The following is a 22,163-nucleotide window of genomic DNA, read 5'->3' on the forward strand; positions in this document are numbered from 1 at the left end:
TAAATACGCGTCTTATATCGATGGAGACTAAAAAGTCTCCCATCTGGAGTGAGGCTACTACTGAGCAGACAGACTCCATCTGAAAGTACTGGATCAGTAGAAACTGGTTCAGGTATCTTAGATCCAAAATGAGCCTTTGTCCCAGTTTGGTTTTTGAACCGTAAACAGGTTTGAGTAAAACCCCACACCCATTTCGGATGCAGGAACCTCTACAATCACTCCTTGACTATACTCACTAAATGATATAGTGCCTGAAACAAGTCTTTGGAAGATCCGAGGGAAAGCTGGATCTTCGAAACCTGAGGGGGAACCCCCTGCAATTCCAGCTTGTAACCGCAGGATATAGTTGAGGTGACCCACTCATCCTGAACTATTCTCCACATGTCCGCAAAGTGCAACAGCCTTTCCCCCACCTGATAGTGTGGGGGCGTCCCCTCAAAAGGAGGGCTTGATGCTAGGTTTAGGAGTTCTGGATCCAGGGCTTTTTCTGGCCCTGGCCTTGTGGCTTGCCCCCGGCTCTAGCGCCCTGTTGGCAGAACTGCCTTGGTGCTGAGACCCTCAGTCCCTGAGGTTTTAAATGCCTGATGCTTTTCTTCACAGGAAGTAGAGAAGTCTTCCCTCCGGAAATCTTTTGCATATACTTGTCCAAATGATCACCAAATAAACGTTCCCCATGAAAGGGGAAACCTGCCAATAACTTTACAAGGAAGCTTTGCTGACCAGTTCTTAAGCCACAAAAGTCTGCACGTATGTACAGACATAAGAGCCAAATGAGAAACCTGCTGTATTGAATCCTTTAAAGGCGTCAACAGCAAAACACAGCGGTCTTATTTCAGCCAGATCATCCTCCCAGTTAGGCCCGTCGGCCATCTGACATGATCCTTTACAGACTAGCAGATACCAATTGCTGCAACAGCTGGCTGAATAGCTGAACTGGACTGGCCAAAGAAAAGGAAGCTTTTAATACCGATTCCAATTTCTCGTCAACAGAGTCTTTCAAGCCCTGTGCGTTATCTACCAGACAAGTTAAGTTCTTGTTTGAGAGACTGCTGCATCTACAGCTGGCATGTTCCACCACTTAAACTTTTCATCCATGGGATATAAAAGGGAAAACCTTTTAAGGGAGGAACAAAAATCCTGTCAGGATGTTCAGCAATCAGCATACAGTGCCTGTTCCAACAGAGGATGTAAGGGGAAAGTCTGTGCGGCCTGAAGAGGCCTCAGGGACCCCAAAGAGGACCAGGGGTGCTCAGTAACCTATGCAAGAGGCAACTTAAAGGCAGAACGAACCATCTCGGTAAAAGAAAGGATCAAAAGCCTCTGCGACTGAGAGGCAGACGTCAACTGGATATCTTGTCCAGACTCACCTGCAAGGCACACCACAGAATTCTGAGCTCTTAGCTCTTCAACTCCTACCTGCTATAAACTAGAAGGCTCCGGAGAGGGGGATCTGTCATGCTTCTTGTCAACCTGCGGGATGGAGGCAATCATACCAGCAATCCTGTGCTCTAACCTGGCTGGGGCCGAGGAGAGTTCATGCTTGGTGATAAAGGGTGAAGCAGCAGCATTGACTGTAGGCACTATACCAGATAGGCGCAGCAGCTCAGATTATTGAAGACATTTACTAGCCACAAAAAGAGTACCTAGGTGTAGTATTAACACACCTTAGAAGGGAGACCCTTTAAAAGGGCTCACCAAGACCCTACACAACAATCCTGCTATGCACCTTTAGCCTGCCAAGCAACACATGGTGACTCACGTGACCCGGGTAAGGAGAAATGAGCCGCTGCAAATGCCCTGGTTCAGAGCCTGCTGTGTCCCACAGTTGACTTTGGGAAGCACCGCATGCTTGGCATACACAACTTAAATAAGCTGGCTGTGTGCCGGAATGTTCTGCGCATGCATACAGGTAAAAAACAGCCAGACACAAGCAAAAAAAGGTACACTTTGCAAACACCCACAACTAGCCCAAAACACCTCCGTATGGTCACTGCACACAGGTGTCCAGCCTCTAGCTAGCTTGACTGATTGTTACAATCACTGGGACACCCCACAATAAGTAAAGGGGTTTCACTTGCCTGTCCAGGCGCATGGCAGTTTAGTAAACTAAGAGCCCAATCTTCACCCATCACGGTGGGTTCCTGTCACTTTAGGACCTTCAAGGACTGGATACCCTTTTCCTGATTAGGGTCCACTCCCCTGGACCTGTACAGCACCCTGCAGGAATGCCTTGGCGTGTAATTTGGCTTTTTTTTTAAAAGAAGGTTTGTGTCTATGGAAACAATTACAACTTTAACACATTTCACACACTGGATGTTTACTCTGATCTGATGAGTAAGCACCCAGCATCCAAAACATTAAAGTTGTTTTTTGACATCGGATTGTTCATGCATTTTGCATGTTTTAATAAACCTCTGATCAAGCAGTATCTAGTACTCATGTGATGCACTTTTTGGAGCAACAGAACCAGGCAAAGTACAGCACCAATGTTTTACTTCGGAATGGAAAAACACAGAATGCAGTAGGAATGCAATAAAAATGGAAAAATATTCACTACAAGGTAGACTGATACCCAAAGCAAACTAATACCTAAACTCAGCTGGCACAACATGTACCCTAAACATCCACATCCATGAGAAAATGCACGTCTTAAAAATGAACTGTAATGAAAATGATGCCCAAAGACTAACCCTTTCGCCATGCATTTTAAGTTTATAATCTCTTGCTGCTCGACTTGTCCATCTTCGTGCCTCTTTATCCAATACATTCTCTGCCTCTGGACCTTTAATTAGGGTTTCTAGCTTTGATACCTGTCAAATATACAGAGGAAAGCAATTAAATGGTTACAGCAAACCCTTCAAAAAAATATTGCTGATTTGAGGCAAAGGTTCCATCAGAAAAAACCTCATGACAAAGATATGCAATACATGTCATCCCAATATTATATACAAGCACCAGGTTTATGGCGAGATGGCAGTGCTGCAACAAGCCTTTTACATAGGTATCAATGTATCCCCATAAATTTCAGACAGGCCTTAGACTCCCAAAAACAGATACCCTTGTTCAGAAAATGTAATGTTTATGGGTCATGTGGAGATTATGCTGGCTGAGGCTTGTCATAGGTGAAGGAATCAGTCATTGGGTAAACCAGCTTTGATGTGTTTTATCATCACCATAATTACAGCACTGGCTGAGGTAATGTCAGGTTGGTTTGTGCTTGCATGTCTGACCTTCCTTAAAGGGTTACTAAACCCACAACAGTAAAATCTGTCCTTCTGTGCAGAATAGCATGCTTGTCATTCACACTGTGGAACTTAAGGAGTTAATCCTCTATTGTGTAAAAAGGCTCTGATCCTGTATGGACAGATCCTCCCCCTCCTGCAGGGGTTCTTGGCAAGGACAGATAAGACAAAGTGAGAGTAGTCTGGCTGCATATGCTCAGTTTGGTCTCTATTGCTGGAGAGAACATTTCCTTGTTGATCAGATAGCCAGGTCATATATTGACATCACACATGTGGGTGTGTATACAGATCCTAAATGACAGCCCAGTTCCTCCATACCCAGTAACTAAAATGTAACAGTGGTTGGGATGTCACATCTTGATTGATGGATGATCTGCCTTCCATAAAAGCATGAGGACACAGGCTATATATAGTGGAAAGCTCATCCTACCTGAACACTCAACACTTGGGCAGACCCTGCAGTTTATCATGTGACTGTGGTATACAGATCAGCCAAAAAGGTATATAGTGGCAGTAATTTAAATTAAAAATGATTTATAAGCTGTGGGCAGTGTGTGTGTGTGTGTGTGTGTGTGTGTGTGTGTGTGTGTGTTGCGGTTTAGAGGAGCTATTTTCATTTTACTGGGTTTAGTAACACAAACTGCAAGTCCGTAACACCATAGACGTTGAACTCCTGACTTACATTTCCATAGACTTGTAGTGGATTGCAAAACCTGCTTGAAGCAAAAATAAAGCCTGTTGATACAGGCTCTTATTGTGGTGAAGGCCCACAGTAACAGAAAAGGCCCCTATTAAGGGTCACCCATAGAAAGAGACAGGGTTTTCATCTTGCCCTGCATTTCATAGACAAAAGTATTATGGAACTTCAACCAGTGGAGCCCCCCCCCCCCCCATGTAGTCAAAAATAAATAAGTAAAAAAAAAAAAAAATACATTTTCACAAGATTGTAGACGAAGCGCTTCATTTGGCCAAAAAAAAACAAAAGAGCGCTCTGTGGCACGGCCGATCGTGCCACAGCTTCCGGCACGATCAACTGACCAAGCAAGTGCATAGACTTGCACTAGAGATGTTGGTGTGCAGTGCTTCCGACGTCACTCAAGGAAGCGACGTTGGCACTGCACTTCTCTGTTCTGTCCGACTCCCGCATGAGAGGATCAGGTAAGGGGCTGCCACATGGCTGCTTAAAAATTCAATTTTCTTCTTGAATCTTGATTCTTTATTCAGCACCGCCGCCGGTACCCCCTCCGCATCCACAGGGTTACTATGGTGGTCCGCAGCATACCCCACCCCCCTACTAAACAAGATTTAAAGAAAAAGTGTTATTATCGGTGGTCGGCAGCATACCCCCCACCCCAAAGCAGCTTTATAATAAAAAAAAGGTTAATAACATCCCTTTTTTTAAAAATCTTGTTTAGCGGAAGGGGGTTAATGCTGCCAACCACCGATAACCCTTTTTTTAAAATCTTTAGTAGAGCCCTGTGTATAATGTGCAGCCTGGTATATGATGTGCAGAGCCCAGTGTATAATGTGCAGCCTGGTATAGGATGTTGATTCGATAAGGGGTGTGGCTTGTGAGAAGTGGGAGGGACTAGATCTGAGGGCGTGGTCTTGCACCCCCCAATCCTAAAACTTCACCAGCCGCCACTGGTCATAACATAAGCATTGATTAAACACTTTACAAGACAGCTATTAAATGATTTCTACTCTGGTCACCCCTTCCATCATTCTTTACACCTACTCATCTCATGCAGGTCAGTGCTTTCTTCCCCCACACTAGGGAGATTTCACCTTTTCTTGTCATTAGGATTCACTACCACCCAGAGTGAAGGATAATTGGGATTTAAAAAAACCTGAAGATTACCCTCTAGGGGTGTATTTATAAAAGTAAACTTGATATTCATCATTTACAGCAAGTAAATCTTCCTGGTGCATCTGCTATAAATTTATAGCCAATTACTGACCACCTGTAAATATTTGGTGAAAATCACATTCTCAGTTTTCTAACTATACCCCAAAGCATTAAGGATAAATAAATCCTTGTTTGTCCCAATATAAAGAGAACCTATAGCTTGCAGAAAACAATGCTGCTCTCAAGGTAGGAAGGAGAGGATATCAATTTTGTGATTATAAATTTGAGTCAGTGGTAACAGACCAATACAAAATTTTCCTAATTTCCATTAAAGAAAAGTTTTTCAATTTTATATGTGAACACTCCCAGAGGATACGATACAGTCATTCCACATTTATGTCAACACCCTTAAAATTGGCGAGTTATTGTTGTGTCAGTTTATAGGTCAATTCCCATAATGGAGGTACAGCACGTGGCTCTATATATGGAAGCGAGGGCGGTTTCCCATTGGTGGGTAGAGTAGTGGTGGCCTAGATCTTCCTCTGAAAGAAAAAGTTGAGCAGTGGGATTAAAGCGGAGGCCTGCCCACCCCTACAAAAATGAATAGCCAGCAGCTACACATACTGCAGCTGCCGACTTAATAGGACACTTACCTGTCCTGTAGTCCAGCAATGTCGGCACAGCAGCTGATGTTTTCATGGGGGCAGGGGGGTTGGAGACAAATGAGCGGAAGTTCCACTTTTGGGTGGAACTCCGCTTTAACCATGGGAGTCCGTGTGTTCACCTTTATTACCATGATGCCTTCCAAAGCATTATTCCACATACCTTGTCTGTCCCAGCGGGGTGAAACTGCTGAATAGGTACCAGGGAGAACAAATTGGTGTCTTTCAGAAAAAGCTGTAAATTCTGTTGACGAGAAACCTAAATATGAAAGAGGGAGAGAGTTACATGCATAGATTAAACAGAAATCTTCTAAAAAATAAAAATGTGCCTTTACCCAGAAGGTAAGCATTTATTCTGAGGGGTTATACGCAACCTGCCACAAAGCCAATTACCAATCTCTGAAGACTTTGAAAGCAGCCCTTTGTAGCTTCCAGGCAGCATACCAATGCCTAGTACACGTGATCAGGAAAAAAAAAATATGGCTTTCAAAGCCCGCGCATGCTCAGAAACAAAACAATTACAACACATCCAAAGTTGTATTCTGTCATTACGAGAATTTGAGGCTAGCATGAAAAAAAAAAAAAAAAAAAAAAAAAGATCATTCATCCAATATTCTCATGTGTACGAGGCTCTACTCTGGGGCAGTTGCACAAATTGTAGTGAGGCTTGTCCAGTTAAGAGTCAAGAGCACTTTAAGAACCATGCCACCGGAAAATCCAAGAATATAGCTGGTTCATAGATGGCTCAAGAGACCAATACCTTTAATTTTAAAAAGAGTACCTCCAAGCCACAAAAACCTACTAGGCAGGGGACTGAAAGCAGCAGATTTAAGTATACAATGCATGCAATGTTTTTCCAGGTTAAATCCAGATCTTAGACTTGCACCCTATGCCTTAAAGAGGAACTGCAGTCTGCTCACATAATTTGTAATAAAAACATCTTTACCATTCTGAAGCTTCCCTCCAACCACTTTGCATATTTTATATATATACTGCAATTCTGTACTTGCCGAATATGCTGCAGAAATCTCCCTCAGTCTGGCTGCATCCATTTTAACTGTGGGCGGCTGATGCTGCTGCCTGTTCCCTTTCTGGATTTACAGAGGCACACCTCCAGCTCTGCAGCTCTCATTGGCCCTCTTATGACTCATCTCCACCTCCCTTCCAAGCTCACAAGAGTGAGAGCTGTGCATAAGGTCATAAGCCTAGGCTTTTTACCATACAAGAAACAGGAAGTTGGCTGTATAAGGCATTTACTGGCAGAAAAAAAAAATTTGGATTTTTGTACTCTTAACTCGTACCGTAAAATCCTTCTCTGAAGTTCATTGACGGACACAGCTCCTTTAAATCTTAACCTTAGAGTTATCACACTACCTTCAGGAGAGGACTAGGCAGAACATGTAAAACATGTAAAAACAGCAAGACTGATAATGTTAGCAGAGACTTGACGTTGTATCACCCGTTTTGCCTTTTACTCTGTATGCTATGTGGAAAGTATGTAACCCTACTGGTCCATGTGGACCCATTTCCTGATATAAAAAAAAAAAAAACACAGCAAGACTGCACAGCACTGCCCAGGGGGTAATCCCATTGGCTATAACCCCTCACTCTGCTTCCTGCAGCTCAGTTCATCAAAAAGCAGTACAAAACTAGGAGGGGTGGGTGCTGTGTGTCAATGAACTTCAGAAAAAAGGACTTTACGGCGAGTACAAAAATCCCATTTTCTCTTTCGTTCATTGACTGACACAGCTCCTTTAAATCTTGACCTTAGGGACGTCCCCAAGCGGTGTAATAAAAAAAAAACGAGGGGTGGAAACAGCAAGCAATAACTTCACCCACAATAAGAGGAACTCCTCAGACAGACATTGCCACCTTAAACGGCCGCCATCAAAACCTGCAGCCAAGTTATGCATCTAAAGATGCGTTCACAACAAACTAGTAACTTAATGAAAATGTGAACTGCAACCTTACACCGCCGCCTGCAAAACCTTGTGGCCAAAGCAAGCATCCGAAGTGTGCTTACGTCAACTTTGTAGAATTTAGTGACCAAGTCGCCACCTTACACACCAGGGAAACAGACGCTTGACGTCAGAAAGCCCAGGAGGTTCCAATTGCCCTGGTAGAATGAACCGCGACAGGAAAAGGGGGCACCCGCCCCTTTAAGGCACAGGCCTGAACCACAATCTGTCCGATGCACCGAGCGCAGGTGCCCGATGAGACCGCCAGACCTTTCTTCGGATCAGCCACCAAGACAACCAGTCTGACCTCCAGAAAGGAGCCCTAGCAGCCATACACCCGTATAGCCCGGACCACGTCCAGGGAATGTAAAGCAACTTTTCGGATGTGTCGGCTTGGGACATAGCGATGGCAACACGATGTCCTCATTTAGATGAAAGGCCGAAATCACCTTTGGAAGAAAAGATGGTTGAGGCCATAGCACCACCTTATCCTTGTGGAAGACCAAGTAGGGAGACTTGCATGACAAGGCCGCCAACTCAGAAACCCTCCTGGCAGATGTAATAGCCACTAGGAAAGACTACTCTCTGAGGAAGTCAACAAGGGAATCTACCTAATATTTTCAAACGCCGGTTTCTGAAGAACCGATAGCACCAGATTCATATCCCACGGAGGTAGTGGTGGTCGAACCCCTTGCACAAATGTACTCACCAATGAGCGAGTCGCCAAGGGACGATGGAAAAATAAAAATAAAAAAAAGACAGCCAAAGGCTGATATCTGCCCTTAATGGTGCTTAAGGAAAGTTTCTGATCCACTCCTCGCTGTAAAAATAGCAGGATCCTGGAAACTGAGTATGTGCGCGGAAGCTACCCCATCTACTCACATATGGAGATGTAAGCCTTCCACAGACGATGGTAAATCTTCAGAGAAGATTACTTCCATGCCCTCAGCATAGTGAAAGTTAGAGTGACAGACCTCAGTCCCTTAGTACCTGGCTTTCAACAGCCATGCCGTTAAAACCAGCGATTCTAAAGCAGGATGAAGTATCGGACCTTGCGATAGAAGGTCCTCTCGTATCAGTAGCCGCCAAGGAGCATCTGTCACCAGTCATACTAGGTCGGCATACCAAGGATGCCGAGGCCAATCTGGGGCCATCAGAATTACTGCCATCCCCTCGGCCTTCACTCTGTAGCAGATGTGGCAGGAGTCTTAGTGGAGGGAGGCATAAATCAGCCGATAATGCCCCCATGGAGCCACCAACGCTTCCGCCCAGGGGTCTCTTGTCCTGGACACAAACCTCTGCACCTTCCGATTGAGCTGAGAGGCCAAGAGATCCACATCTGGTGTGCCCCACTTTAGGCAAAAGAGCCGGAATACCTCCGGATGAAACGAACATTCCCCTTGGTCCAGCATCTGATGACTTAGGTAGTCCGCCTGCCAGTTTTCTATGACCGAAATGTATATGGCTGACAGGGCCAGCACGTGCTGCTCTGCCCACTGAAGGATGTGAGCGACCTCCCGTGCTTCAGCCAAGCTCCTCATTCCTCCTTGGTTGATGTACGCTACCACCATGGTGTTGTCCAACTGGATCCTGACTGGACGCCCCTGCAGCCTCCGTGACCATGTGGAGAGGCACCGCCTAATCGCCTGAAGCTTGAGCACATTGATCAGCATTTGGGATTCTCCCCACGTCCAAAGGTCCTGGGCCGACTGTATGGCAAAAATTCTCACCCCCCCCCCCCCCCCCCCCCACACGGTCAGGCTGGCGTCCGTTGTGATCACTGTCCAATGGAGAGGAAGGAATGATCTCCTAGACCGAAGGGGCGTAGACCTCAGCCACCAGAAGGGAATCCCTTCACTAGCTGGTTCACCCGAATTTGATAATCCAGGGATAATGGACATTTGTCCCATTTTGACCAAAACTCCTTTTGCAAGACTTGAATGTGAAATTGAGCGTACGGTACTGCTTTGAAAGTGGCTACCATGAGGCCCAGGACTCGCATTCAGGAGCACAGAGACGACCACCTGCTGTTCAACAATTGCACCGCAGCTTGAAGAGTCTGCAGCTTGTCTGAAGGGAGAAAAACTCCCCTCGGAGGAGTCCAGCAGTAAGCCCAGGTACTCCAGGCATTGAGTCGGCATTAACACTGACTTTTTTTAGGTTCAGTATCCAATCAAACTCCCGGAGTGTCTGTATGGTGATCGCTACATCCTCCCTTAATTCTGAGGCAGAAGCTGCCCTCAGGAGGAGGTCGCCTAGGTAACCCACAATTGCGATCCCACGTTGCTTTAACGCCAGAATTGGGGCTAACACCTTGGTGAAGACTCAGGGTGCTGACGCCAGGCCAAAAGGGAGAGCCACCAATTGGTAGTGCTCTTCCCTGAATGCAAATCGCACAAACCACTGATGCCTGAGGAAACCAGAGATGCTTTTGTCCTTCAGCTGGCGCCTTGTCGGACTGGGAACGCTTACCCGACAACACGGGCAGGCAAAAAAGTGGTTTGAGTGGAAAAAGAGCCCTTGCCTATGGCATGGCTCTTTACCGTTTCTGAACTGTGGGAGCAACCTGCTCTTCCCACCGGTAACATTTTTGATAATGTCATCCAGCGAGGCTCCAAATAGCCTCTTACCTTGGAAGGGTAAATCGGCCAGAGCTTTTTTAGATGCTTGATCCGCAGACCAGCATGTCAGCCAAATCAGTCGCCGTAGCACCCCTGCTGATACTGATGCTCTAGAAAGCAGGGGGAATGTATCCAGGGCCGCATCACAGACACTTAAGTCCATTCTAGAAAATGGCTGACAGCATATACACTGTGTAAGGCTACAGGAAAATGGCCGCGGCCCACGTGCCAGCCTCCCCTCATGGCAAACAGCCTGAGTACCACACTTTCAGAAAAAAAGCAGGGAAAGAGAGCGGACCCTGACAGCCAACCCCCCCCCAAGGCGCGGAGCCCCCTCGGCCAGGTACATACACCGCACCTCATGCCCAGTCACAGCAGCCCCAGCAGGGGGAGGAGGGAATGAGGGATAGGGAGAGAGGAAACAGACCCCCCTAGTCGTCCGGCAGGGGGAGCCATACTTACCCCTTCTGTCTGGACTGCTAGACGCATTCCAACACAGACCCATCACCCGAGCAATATGGGCTGGCTGTTGGCCATGGCACACCGACACGGATAGCAGTAGCCTGGTCATATGTATGCCCTGAGGCATATAGCCCACCGGCCGCCCCTGGACCAGAAGGGGCATGTCGTGGCCCATCCAGCACGTAGGTAGGGTCTGCTCACGCTCAATGGCCAGGCTGGGGAGACTACAAGGATCTATTATCCAGCCTGTAACCCAGCCCTGCTGTTGATTGTAGATCACAGGATCAATATTGCAGAAAAAAAATTAAAAAATTCCCAGGACCAATGGTCCCTTCAGGGAGCCAGGTCCTTCTACACTAGGCAGAAAAAAAACTGGGCTGCAGGAAGCAGGGTGAGGGGTTATAGTCAGTGGGACTGCCCCCTGGGCGGTGCTGTGCAGTCTTGCTGTTTTTACATGTTCTGCCTAGTCCTCTCCTGAAGGTGGTGTGATAACCCTAAGGTCAAGATTTAAAGGAGCTGTGTCCGTCAATGAACGAAAAAATATATATATTTCACTATCCAAATAAGGATACAAGGGCAGAAGATTTAATAGATGGAAAGATTAAAAAAATTACTGAAGTTCTGCTTTAACCTCCTTCAGCTGTTGGTCAGACAGGAGCTTAAAATACCCCATTCCCTGCAATGAAAAGGGGAGTAGACCATACAATACGACTGCCTGATGTGGAGATGCCTAATGTCACTGCTTCTAGCATACAACGTTGGATGTGCGTTTTTGCTTTTTTGGGAGTTTTGTATTTTCCCCTCTTATTACAATTTCATACCGTTACTTATTGTTCCAGCTGGGGTGGCTGGATAGGACTGTTAGCTCCTCAGACTAGTCCACCCTCTCTCCCACCTAGGATGAAGCACAGATCCAACAGTTTGAGGAGTGCTTCCTTGTAACTTTTTTTTTCTTGATAGTTAGTCGTGAGAGCAGCGACTTACTGCCCCAACAGAACACCTTACACTTGTTTCTTCCTCTCATTTTTCCTCTCTCCTTTCTTGAGAATCCTCTGTTTGCACTGGCATTCATAGCCAAATAACACAATATTTGCATAGAGCCCAACTAGCGGACGTTTGGAGACTACAGAAAAAAATAAAATAAAAAATAGATTACACCCGCTACTCCTCCCCACACAAGGTGTACTCAATTGATTACTTTCTGATCCCTTTAAGTGAAATAAATATAAATGATGCGGTTCAAGGAATAAATGCCAGCAGAGAATAAGTTAAAGAAAAAGCATGTGGTATTCAATGAAAAGGAACTGCTGCCTCTACTGGTTAATTCCACCTAAGCGGAGTACTTCAATAAGGGAAAAAATTAAGCAGAGATTGGCGCTGTTCAAAAAACTTCAGTGAAAAATATAAATAAGAGATTAAAAATAAAAAATATATAAAATGTAGAAATACCAAAAGTGACAGTAGTGATAATTAAAAAGATGCAACTTAATGTTCATTAACCAAGTACTAGAGTTATAGCCGCCAAATAAAGTAAAAAAATGACTTGCACACATGTAAACATATTATTAAAACGTGATAACAATGTAGTTCGCAAACCACATATGGTGGTCTGCAAATGAATAAATAAATGTTAGATTGTTGAAAAATAATCATAAGTCTGTAATAGTGCATTTAAATACATAGTTAAATACTGGAAAAATGTATCAATCCAAAAGGTAACAAATAAAGTGCTCTTGTGCCAGTGAAAAAAGCAACAATGCTGATATCACTTTCCCAAGGTGATCACAAGCTTGTTGTGATCACCTTGGGAAAGTGATATCAGCATTGTTGCTTTTTTCACTGGCACAAGAACACTTTATGGACTTTATTGTATTTGTTATCTTTTGGATTGATACATTTTTTCAGTATTTAACCATGTATGTAAATGCACTATTACAGACTAATATTGATTCATTTTGCAACAAGCTAACATTTATTCATTTGCAGACCACCATATGTGGTTTGTGGACTACATTATCACGTTTTATTATTAATGATTATGCTTACATGTGTGTAAATCTCACATTTTTCACTTTATTTGGCTGCTATAACTCTATATAGTACTTAGTTAATGAACATGAAGTCACATCTATTTTTAATTATCACTGTCACTTTTGGTATTTCTACATTTATATATCATTTTCTATTTTTATTTTTAATCTCTTGTATATTTTTTCTTCGCTGCAATATTTTTTCTGATCCCTTACCAGCAGTTACAATCAGATCATGCTCCTGTCTCCATACAGTATTAATGCAACAGTTCCGACCTCTAAAATAGGATTTTTATAACAGCTTACCTGTAAAATCCTTTTCTTGGAGTACATCATGGAACACAGAGCACCATAGTAATCACTATGTGGGTATATAGGCACCTTCAGGTGATTGACTCTAGTATACCTAATATAGGACATTTATTCCCTATATAACCCCTCGTACCAGGAGTACCTCCGTTTTTGTAGCAAAGCAATATACCTAAACTCCAGAAAGAGGGGAGGGTCCTCTGTGTCCCGTGATGTACTCCAAGAAAAGGATTTTACAGGTAAGCAGTTATAAAAATTCTTTATCATACATCACAGGACACAAAGTACCATAGTAATCACTATTTGGGACATCCCGTTGCAATGCTATTTGAGCAGAGGGAGACAACCCATAGGGCAACCCCAGACTTAAGGATCTATACTGCTGCCTGCAGCACACTGCGCCCAAAGGCGATAGCCTCATTCCTTTACATCCACCTGATAAAACTGTATATACTGAAGACCAAGTTGCGGCCTTACAGATCTGAGCCATGGAGGCCTGGTGACGCACTGCCAAAGAGGCACTAACCTCCCTGGTAGAGTGCGCTTTCACTTGAATAGGGTGGAATCTTACCCGTTAAATCATAAGTCTGAATTATAACTTGCCAAATCCACTTAGCAATTTCTGGCAGCATAAATAAGACATCAGTCTTCCGGATCTGAGCAGTTGTCTTTAAATAGACTGCTCTCACCACATCAAGACAATGTAGTGACTTCTATTCCCTGGAACATGGTTTTGGAAAAAACTATAGCAGGACAATATCTTGGTTCAGGTGAAAACCCGAGACTACTTTTGGCAGAAAAACTGGACAAGGGTGAAATACCACTCTGTCCTTGTGAATAAGGAAGTATGGCCCTTTACAAGAAAGCAGCCAATTCCGAAACTCTCTTTACTGAGGATAGAGAAACCAACACCAACTTCCTTGTCAGAACTACAGGAATATGCTGTATCGGTTCACTGTATCGGTTCACTGTATCGGTTCACTGTATCGGTTCACTGACAAAACCAAGTTCAAGTCCCAAGGGTTCAAAGGTGGTTTAACTGGCGGATTAAGCCACATCATCCCTTGCATAAAACCCCAGACTAAAGAAAGTGAAGCAAGAGGTCTATGAAATAAGACCGATAAAGCTGAGACTTGGCCCTTAATAGTACTCAAGGCCAAATTCATCTCTACCTCTAATTGTAGAAAGGCAAGAATTTTGCCTATGATATACCTCCAAGGGGGACAACCCTTGGATTCACACCAGTAAACATAAGCCCTCCAGATTCTATAATATATCATTCTGGAAGCTGGCTTCCTTGCATCAATCAAGGTAGAGATAACTGACCCGGAAAGCCCACGTTTCTTCAGAATGTGGATTTCAATAGCCAAGCCGTTAAAATTTAGAGTTCATAAGGTAGGATGGAATATCGGCCCCTGTGGGAGTAGGTCTGGCTGTAGTGGAAGGGATCATAGATCCTCCGTCGCCATCTTTACAATTTCTGCATACCAGGACCTTCCGGGCCATGCTGGAGCTACCAGAATTACCAGCTTTCTTTCCTGCTTGATCCTGCAAAAAAGTTGTGGTAGAAACTTAATAGGAGGAAATTCATAAATCAGTGAGAACTGATACCATGGGGTCACCAACGCATCTGTTCCACATGCGTGTGGATTCCTCATCCTGGACACAAAGTTGACCAACTTCGTGTTGAACCCAGATGCCAGAAGATCTACGTAAGGAGTCCCCCATTTCTGGCAAACAGCCCGAAAAACTGTGGTGAAGAGACCATTCCCCCGGGAGCAACTGCTGGTGACTCAAGAAATCTGCCTACCAATTCTCTACTTTCACAAAAAAAACTGCTGAAAGGCACAGAGCATTCCTTTCTACCAAAGTTAGGATATGGTTCACCTCCCTCTGTGCTGCGAGACTCCTGGTGCCCCTTAGTGATTGATGTAAGCCACAGCTGTGGCATTGTTGGATTGGATCCTGACAGGACAACCTCGTAACTTGAATCTCCAGGCCTTTAGAGCCAGACCCGCTGCTTGGATCTCTAGGATGTTGACCACTGTCCCTGGACAGATGCCTTTTCTATCGCTAATCTCGAGCCTGAAAGGCAGGCATCTGTCGTTACCACCTTACAGGTAACTGGTCTGAAGGCTTTTCCTTTCAGCAGATTCTGGGATAGCAACTACCAACTGAGGCTTTGGGACATCCTTGGACAGCTGCATTGAAAAGTCTAAAGCTTGAATTATTTTGTTCCAAGCAGACTGGATACTGTTTTGCAACAGTCTTGAATGGAACTGGGCATAGGGAACCACTTCGAATGAAGCCACCATCTTTCCTAACAACCTCATGCAAAGGCGAATGGAGGGATCTCCTTTCGACCTGACCATCTGCACCAGCTCTCTTATGGAGCTCTTTGCAAGAACACCTTCTTCTGGGCTGTGTATGATCAGACCCAAGTACTCAAGCCTTTTTAGTGGTTTTAACCACTTGACCACTGGGCACTTAAACACCCTTAATAACCAGACCAATTTTCAGCTTTCGGTGCCCTCGCATTTTGAATGACAATTACTCAGTCATGCAACACTGGACCTATATGAAATTGTTGTCCTTTTTTTCACACAAATAGAGCTTTCTTTTTGGTGGTATTTAATCACCGCTGGGTTTTTTATTTTTTGTGCTATAAAAGAAAAAATACCAAAAATTCTGTAAAAAAATGAATTTTTCTTTGTTTGTTAGAAAATTTAGCAGATTAGTAATTTTTTCTTCATACATTTTGGCCAAAATTTATACTACTACATATCTTTGGTAAAAATAAGTACAAATTGGTGGATATTATTTGGTCTTTGTGAAAGTTATAGAGTCCACAAGCTATGGTGCCAATATCTGAAAATTGATCACACCTGAAGTACTGACGGCCTATTTCAATTCTTGAGACCCTAACATGCCAGAAAAGTACAAATACCCCCCAAATAACCCCTTTTTGGAAAGAAGACATTCCAAGGTATTTAGTAAGAGGCATGATGAGTTTTTTGAAGTTGTAATTTTTTCCCACAATTCTTTGCAAAATCAAGATTTTTTTTTTTCACAAAATTTTCATATTATCAGGTTATTTCTCACACACAGCATATGCATACCACAAATTACACCCCAAAACACATTCTGCTATTACTCCCGTGTACGGCGATACCACATGTGTGAGACTTTTACACAGTGTGGCCACATACAGAGGCCTAACATGCAGGGAGCACCATCAGGTGTTCTGGAGCACCCAGGACAATTCTGACATTTCTCTCCTACATGTAAAAATCATCATTTATTTGCTAGAAAATTACATAGAATCCCAAAACAATATATATGTTTTTTTAGCAAACACCCTGGAGAATACAATGGTGGTCTTTGCAACTTTTTATCTCGCACGGTATTTGCGCAGTAATTTTTCGAATGCTTTTTTTTGGAAAAAAAAGTTTTGTGCTTAAAAAAAAAAAAAAAAAAAAAAACAGTAAAGTTAGCCCAATTTTTGCATAATGTGAAAGATGAAGTTACGCTGAGTAAATAGATACCTAATATGTCACTCTTCAAAATTGCACACGCTCGTGGAATGGCGCCAAACGTCGCTACTTAAAAATCCCCATAGGCGACGATTTAATTTTTTTTACTGGTTATATGTTTTGAGTTACAGACGAGGTCTAGGGCTAGAATTATTGCTCTCCCTCTAACGTTCGCAGCGATACCTCACATGTGTGGTTTGAACACCGTTTTCATATGTGGGCGGGACTTACGTATGCGTTCGCTTCTGCATGCGAGCACATGGGGACAGGGGCGCTTTAAAAAAAACATTTTTTTTTATTGTTAATTTTACTTTGACATTTTTTTCCCCAAAAATAATTTTTTTGATCACTTTTATTCCTATTACAAGGAATGTAAACATCCCTTGTAATAGGAATATGGCATGACAGGTCCTCTTTACAGTGAGATGTGGGGTCAATAAGACCCCACAGCTCACCTCTAAGCTGGGAAGCCTGTAAAAAAAAAAAAAAAAAAAAAAAAAAGATTCTGGCTTTGATCATATTAGCGATTCGGTAGAAGCACCGGAGGGCGGCGGGAGGGGGGGGGGGGATGTCTATGGCTGGGTATCTCAGAGTATGGCGTTGCAGAGTATTGCATTGCAGAGTGTTGCAGGGTATTGGCGGGCGTTGCAGAGTGTTGCAGGGCGTTGCAGAGCGTTGCAGAGCGTTGCAGGGCGTTGCAGGGCGTTGCAGAGTGTTGCAGGGCATTGCAGAGTGTTGCAGGGCATTGCAGAGTGTTGCAGGGCATTGCAGAGTGTTGCAGGGCATTGCAGAGTGTTGCAGGGCATTGCAGAGTGTTGCAGGGCATTGCAGGGTGTTGGCAGGTAATTGAGGGGTTAATTTTCGGTGAGCAGCGATGTGGGCACTGCAGATGCAGCCCACATCGCTGCTGACACCGATCTCTTCCCCCTCCGCTGTACCGATCGGTACAGAGAGGGGGAGGGAGGAACCGGCGTCATAACATGACACCGGTTTGTTTACAAGTGATCACTCCGTCATTTGACGGAGCGATCACGTGGTAAACGGCCGCGATGAGCGGCCGTTTACCGTGATTCGTGATGCGCCGGGTCCACTGGACCCAGCGGTCACAGATGCTCTCGTGTGCGTGCCCCAGGGGGCGCGCGAGAGCAGAATTCTGGGAGGCCGTTAATTAACGGCCTCTCAGAGTTAAACAACCGCCCTGAAGCCGTTAATCAGCAATGGGCGGTTGTTAAGTGGTTAAGGAAGACTTCTCTAGGTTGAGAACCCAACCTAGACTTTCCAGGTAACTGGTTGTAATGCGCACACTTTACTCCAAACGAGCTACCGACTGGTCTATTAGCAATAGATCGTCTAGGTACACCAAGACTTATGCCCTGTGCCCTTAACCTGGCTAGAGGTGGGGCCAGAACTTTTGTAAACACCCGGGGTGCTCTAGCTGGCCCGAAGGGCAAAGCTAAGAACTGAAAATGCTGCTGTTCTACCTTAAACAGCAGAAACCTTTTGGTAAGCAGGAAATAGTAGTTCGGCCAAATCCTGGGCTTGCTGTACAGAAACCTCTTTAAGGGCCTGTTAAAACTGATCCTTTAGGGATTGACAGATGCCTATTGCAGTGACTGCAGGCTGAGTAAAAGCACCTGCCAAAGAAAAGAGGATTTTAACAGGAATTCCAACCTTTTATCTGTTGGATCCTTAAGCATTTGTGCATTGTCTACTGGGCAAGTTAGACTTTTATTCACACTGGAAATCGCAGCATTAACTGCTGGTACATTCCATCTTTTGGTGAATTTCTCCTCCATGGGATAGAGAACTGTGAATCTCTTTGGAGGGAGAAAATGCTTATCTGGGTGATCCCCCATCTGCAAAAATAAGCTGTTCTAATGATGCATGGACAGGAAGCACATGTAAAGGCTGTGAAGGTTTTAAGGAACCCAAAGAAACTGAACTTTAAGCTGACTCCGTTAGGGATAGCTTGAAAGTGGAACAAACCAAGTCCCAGAGGGAATGTTGGGTTGCCCAAGATTGGGAACGTTGAGGATTCTCCGGTGGAGAGCTAAGCTGAAAAGATAGCTTTGGATCTTAGACTAATCGTGGCACCAATTAGGGGATGAGACTAATGTGGAAGATGGATCGGTGGAGCACCACCCGATTGCCTTCAAGGGGATAACTGCCTGGGCCTGTTCTAGTTGTACCCAGATCTTATATGCTTTGTGGAGACTCCAGTCAATGATTATCCCCAAGTGTACTGCCGGGTATTACTTCATGTCCAGGAGAATCAGGCACCCGTAATTTTGGGCAACGTACGATATCGTCTGGGAAGACTAGGTTTCCAGTGTGGCCAGATGAATTTGGTAAAAAGGGAGTGTACTTGATTGAAAAAAATGTGATGGAATCTGTATTGGTAGGGTTTAGAATAAGAAATTTCGAGCATATACTCATCCTAAGAAGGTTGCATCTAAAAAACCAAGAATGCAATCTCTTGTGCCAACTATCCAGGAGGACACGAGTCACGGTCAGTAAAGGTGGGAAATTAAGCCCATAGGAGTGGGACAGATCAATGGGAATATGTGCCCAAATATTTGAGAGCGCACACTGTATTTGAATTTCAATGGTGCCAAAAGGGCAGGTTGATTTAGATTTGACAACGCACCATAAGTTTAAAATTCCTTGAGGAGATTGGGAAGGGATACCATAGGGTTGGTTAATGAAGAAAGATCAAATGCTTAGATCTTGCATTGGGAGTCTAAAATTAGACTGAACCCGAATATATCAGAAATAACTATAAAGGAAAGGTTCTAGAGATATGGCGAAGAGAAGAGGGGAAAGTGGACACCCTTGATGTGTTCCATTGGTGATGCCCCTCATTTTCTGAAGGTGACCATTGGTCTTCCCTTCAATCCCTGATGTGTGAGAATGGGCGTTTCTAACTTCCTTTTTGGAGCGCTATACGGTAACATCACTTTCTACATGCTCTAGAAAATCCCAGCCAAAAATCAATAAACCAGACCTTGACAACCTTTGAAGAATACTGTATGGAAGATGGCACTTTGCCACAAGTGCCATCTAAAACATATGCTTTACACAATTCCCCATCCGAACAACCACAACTGTCTTTCATACAGAAGGGGAAAGCTGACTTGAACTGCACCTTCTGAGTGGTGGAACAAACTCTTCGATTTTCCTTAAAAAATTGTCGATATGTACGAAACTACAGGAAACCAACTAAAATCCTGACTAGGTGGTATTATACACAATTGTTACACACGTACTACCCGACCAACACAGATAGCTGTTGAAGATGCCAGGCGGACAGAGGATCGCTTTTTTGTATCTTTTGGTCATGCCCTAAGCTGAGACATTTTTGGAAAACTGTCCGGACCGTAACACAAAAACTTATGGACTGCAATATTCCCAATGATCCAGCCTTTTTACTCCATGTTGCCAAAATCCCGGCAAACCGATACCAAAAACCAATAGTGTGACACTTACTGAATGCTGCCAAAGCCTGTATTCCCCTATTCTGGAAGCAACAGATACCTCCCTCTATTGGTACCTGGCTGTGTAAGGTAGAAGATATAAAAGAGTTGGAAGACTTAGTCCTCATGGCAAAAATAAACAGGAATTGTACGCTAAAATGTGGAGACTATGGAACATATTCATTTTATCTGATGGCGTTTCACTACTCAGCTGTTAGATAAGTAGGGGACACACTTACACATAAGACTGCTGGAAGCCCATCGTCAGCCAGACTCACCCAAACTCCCCTGTACCATCACCCCTCCCCTTCTCTTCAACCTCTCCCTTATTCTCTTTTGGGGATTTTTCCTCACTACCCTTTTCCGTATGTTTGCTTTCTTTTTACTAGAAGAGTTTTCTGTTTTCACCGCCCTGTCTGTTCTTAGGAATGCATACCTACAGGGACCAGGCAGCTCCAAATTTATTACTGCAACAACCCGGCACAGTTTGTCACCCAATGAAACCATTGAATGTGTCTAATATCCCACCCTATGGATGCACTGATTGCACAAGCATTAAAACAATAAGCAAATGTAATTAACTGCCCTATACTATTGTACCTGAGTGTTGCCTTCCCTGTGCACTAAATTAAAATGTTATATTTGAAAAAACAAACCAAAAAAAACCCATTCACGGATTTAAGAAATACTTGCAGCACTGGACTTTTCAATAAAAAAAAAAAATTGCCGTTCACTTACAATGTGCCTTTGAACTTGCTAGCAAATGCAATTTCTTCAGAAGAGTCAATTTCTTAGGACAGCCCCTAATGTCTTGCACATCACTGCCCTCATCTTCTGGGAATGTCTAATTACTGCTGGTGCTGGCTCAGCGACCATTCTGTCCCTACATAACCTTTAAATGTAGCTGCCATGGGCAAAGGGGATTACCATAGCGTTAGAGTTATAGCTCATTCTGCTAGAGCTGTTGACATCACATCCAAGATCAGCAGCAGCCTCAGCTCTTTTAGATATCTACACAAAAGGCTTTTACAGCTAAAACTGTATAAAACACGCATACTTTTACTGGGAGATTGTTACTGAAATGAATTGTCTGGCAACAAGGTCTCTAAGGGCAAATCTGGATCCAGCCTTTTCAGAAAAAGACTGGGACTATAGTAGAATGAACATGGAGGTATGACCATTCACATGCAGACTAGCCAAACTCCTTCAGGTGGAAATATTTCCAGCAAGTACGGCCACAAGGGCCAGACTTAGCCTATCTGACATAACTTTCAGGTAGTGCAGAGGTGGGTGCAGGAGTGAACAGTGTTCATTCTCTGCATCTATGTGGCTGCAAAGAAGAGCGCATTTAGTAGGCCAGCATTTCAACTTTTCCAGTTGTGGCACCCATTACAGATCTGCAAAAATCACAAGGCACTCCAGAACTGTATTTTTAGAGATCAGGAGAAATACCTTTCCCTAAATTAGTTCCCATGGGTTATGTGACTGAGAAACTTTGGCTCCCTTTTGTCGGGGAGCTCTCATCCACGGCTCTGAATTTCCAAAGTCATGTCACCCACTGACTCCCATTGCCCCCAGTTGTGGCACATGCTCCCTTGCCCTGCAATGACACAGGAGCCAGAGCTTCTGTATCATGTGACCACACCAGAATGGACAAAAGGCATTTCCTCAACTCTTATAAAACTGCACAAGTAGGTGGAGGAGCAAGGATTTTTTTTACCATCACTTGCTACAGCCTACCTGTAACCAAACTTTCCCGCATCATCTATACTACTGCAAGGAGGGGGGGGGGGGGGGGGGTTGATAGTTCACATGCAGTATGGATGCAAGAATATTGGCAGATCAACATTTCTATACTTTTTTCAAAAGTTACTTCATCAAAACAAGAATGCAACCACAACCTCCAAGGACTGGCAAGCTTCAAAACATTTTTTTGTCCTTGGTGTTGGATATACTTTGACATACATTATACGAAACTAGACAAGATACGGTACATGGTTTTAAACCAACCCCCTTAAAAGGGA

General features: G+C 44.1%; 1 protein-coding gene across 2 annotated transcripts in view; it reads right to left on the reverse strand.

The window, feature by feature from the left end:
• Positions 1 to 22,163, reverse strand: part of FCHSD1 (FCH and double SH3 domains 1) — a 197,955-nt gene that overhangs the window by 61,130 nt on the left and 114,662 nt on the right. For both annotated transcript variants that reach the window (XM_077474235.1, XM_077474234.1), the window contains 2 exons: positions 5,917 to 6,012; positions 2,691 to 2,810 (listed from right to left, as the gene is read on the reverse strand). In XM_077474235.1, the coding sequence (XP_077330361.1) occupies positions 2,691 to 2,810; positions 5,917 to 6,012 (216 nt within the window). The remainder of the gene's footprint in view (positions 1 to 2,690; positions 2,811 to 5,916; positions 6,013 to 22,163) is intronic.

Source organism: Lithobates pipiens, unplaced genomic scaffold (genome assembly GCF_037356315.1).
Source record: "Lithobates pipiens isolate NorthernLeopardFrog02 unplaced genomic scaffold, aLitPip1_a1.2 Scaffold_8, whole genome shotgun sequence".
In the NCBI taxonomy this organism is placed as follows: domain Eukaryota; kingdom Metazoa; phylum Chordata; class Amphibia; order Anura; family Ranidae; genus Lithobates; species Lithobates pipiens.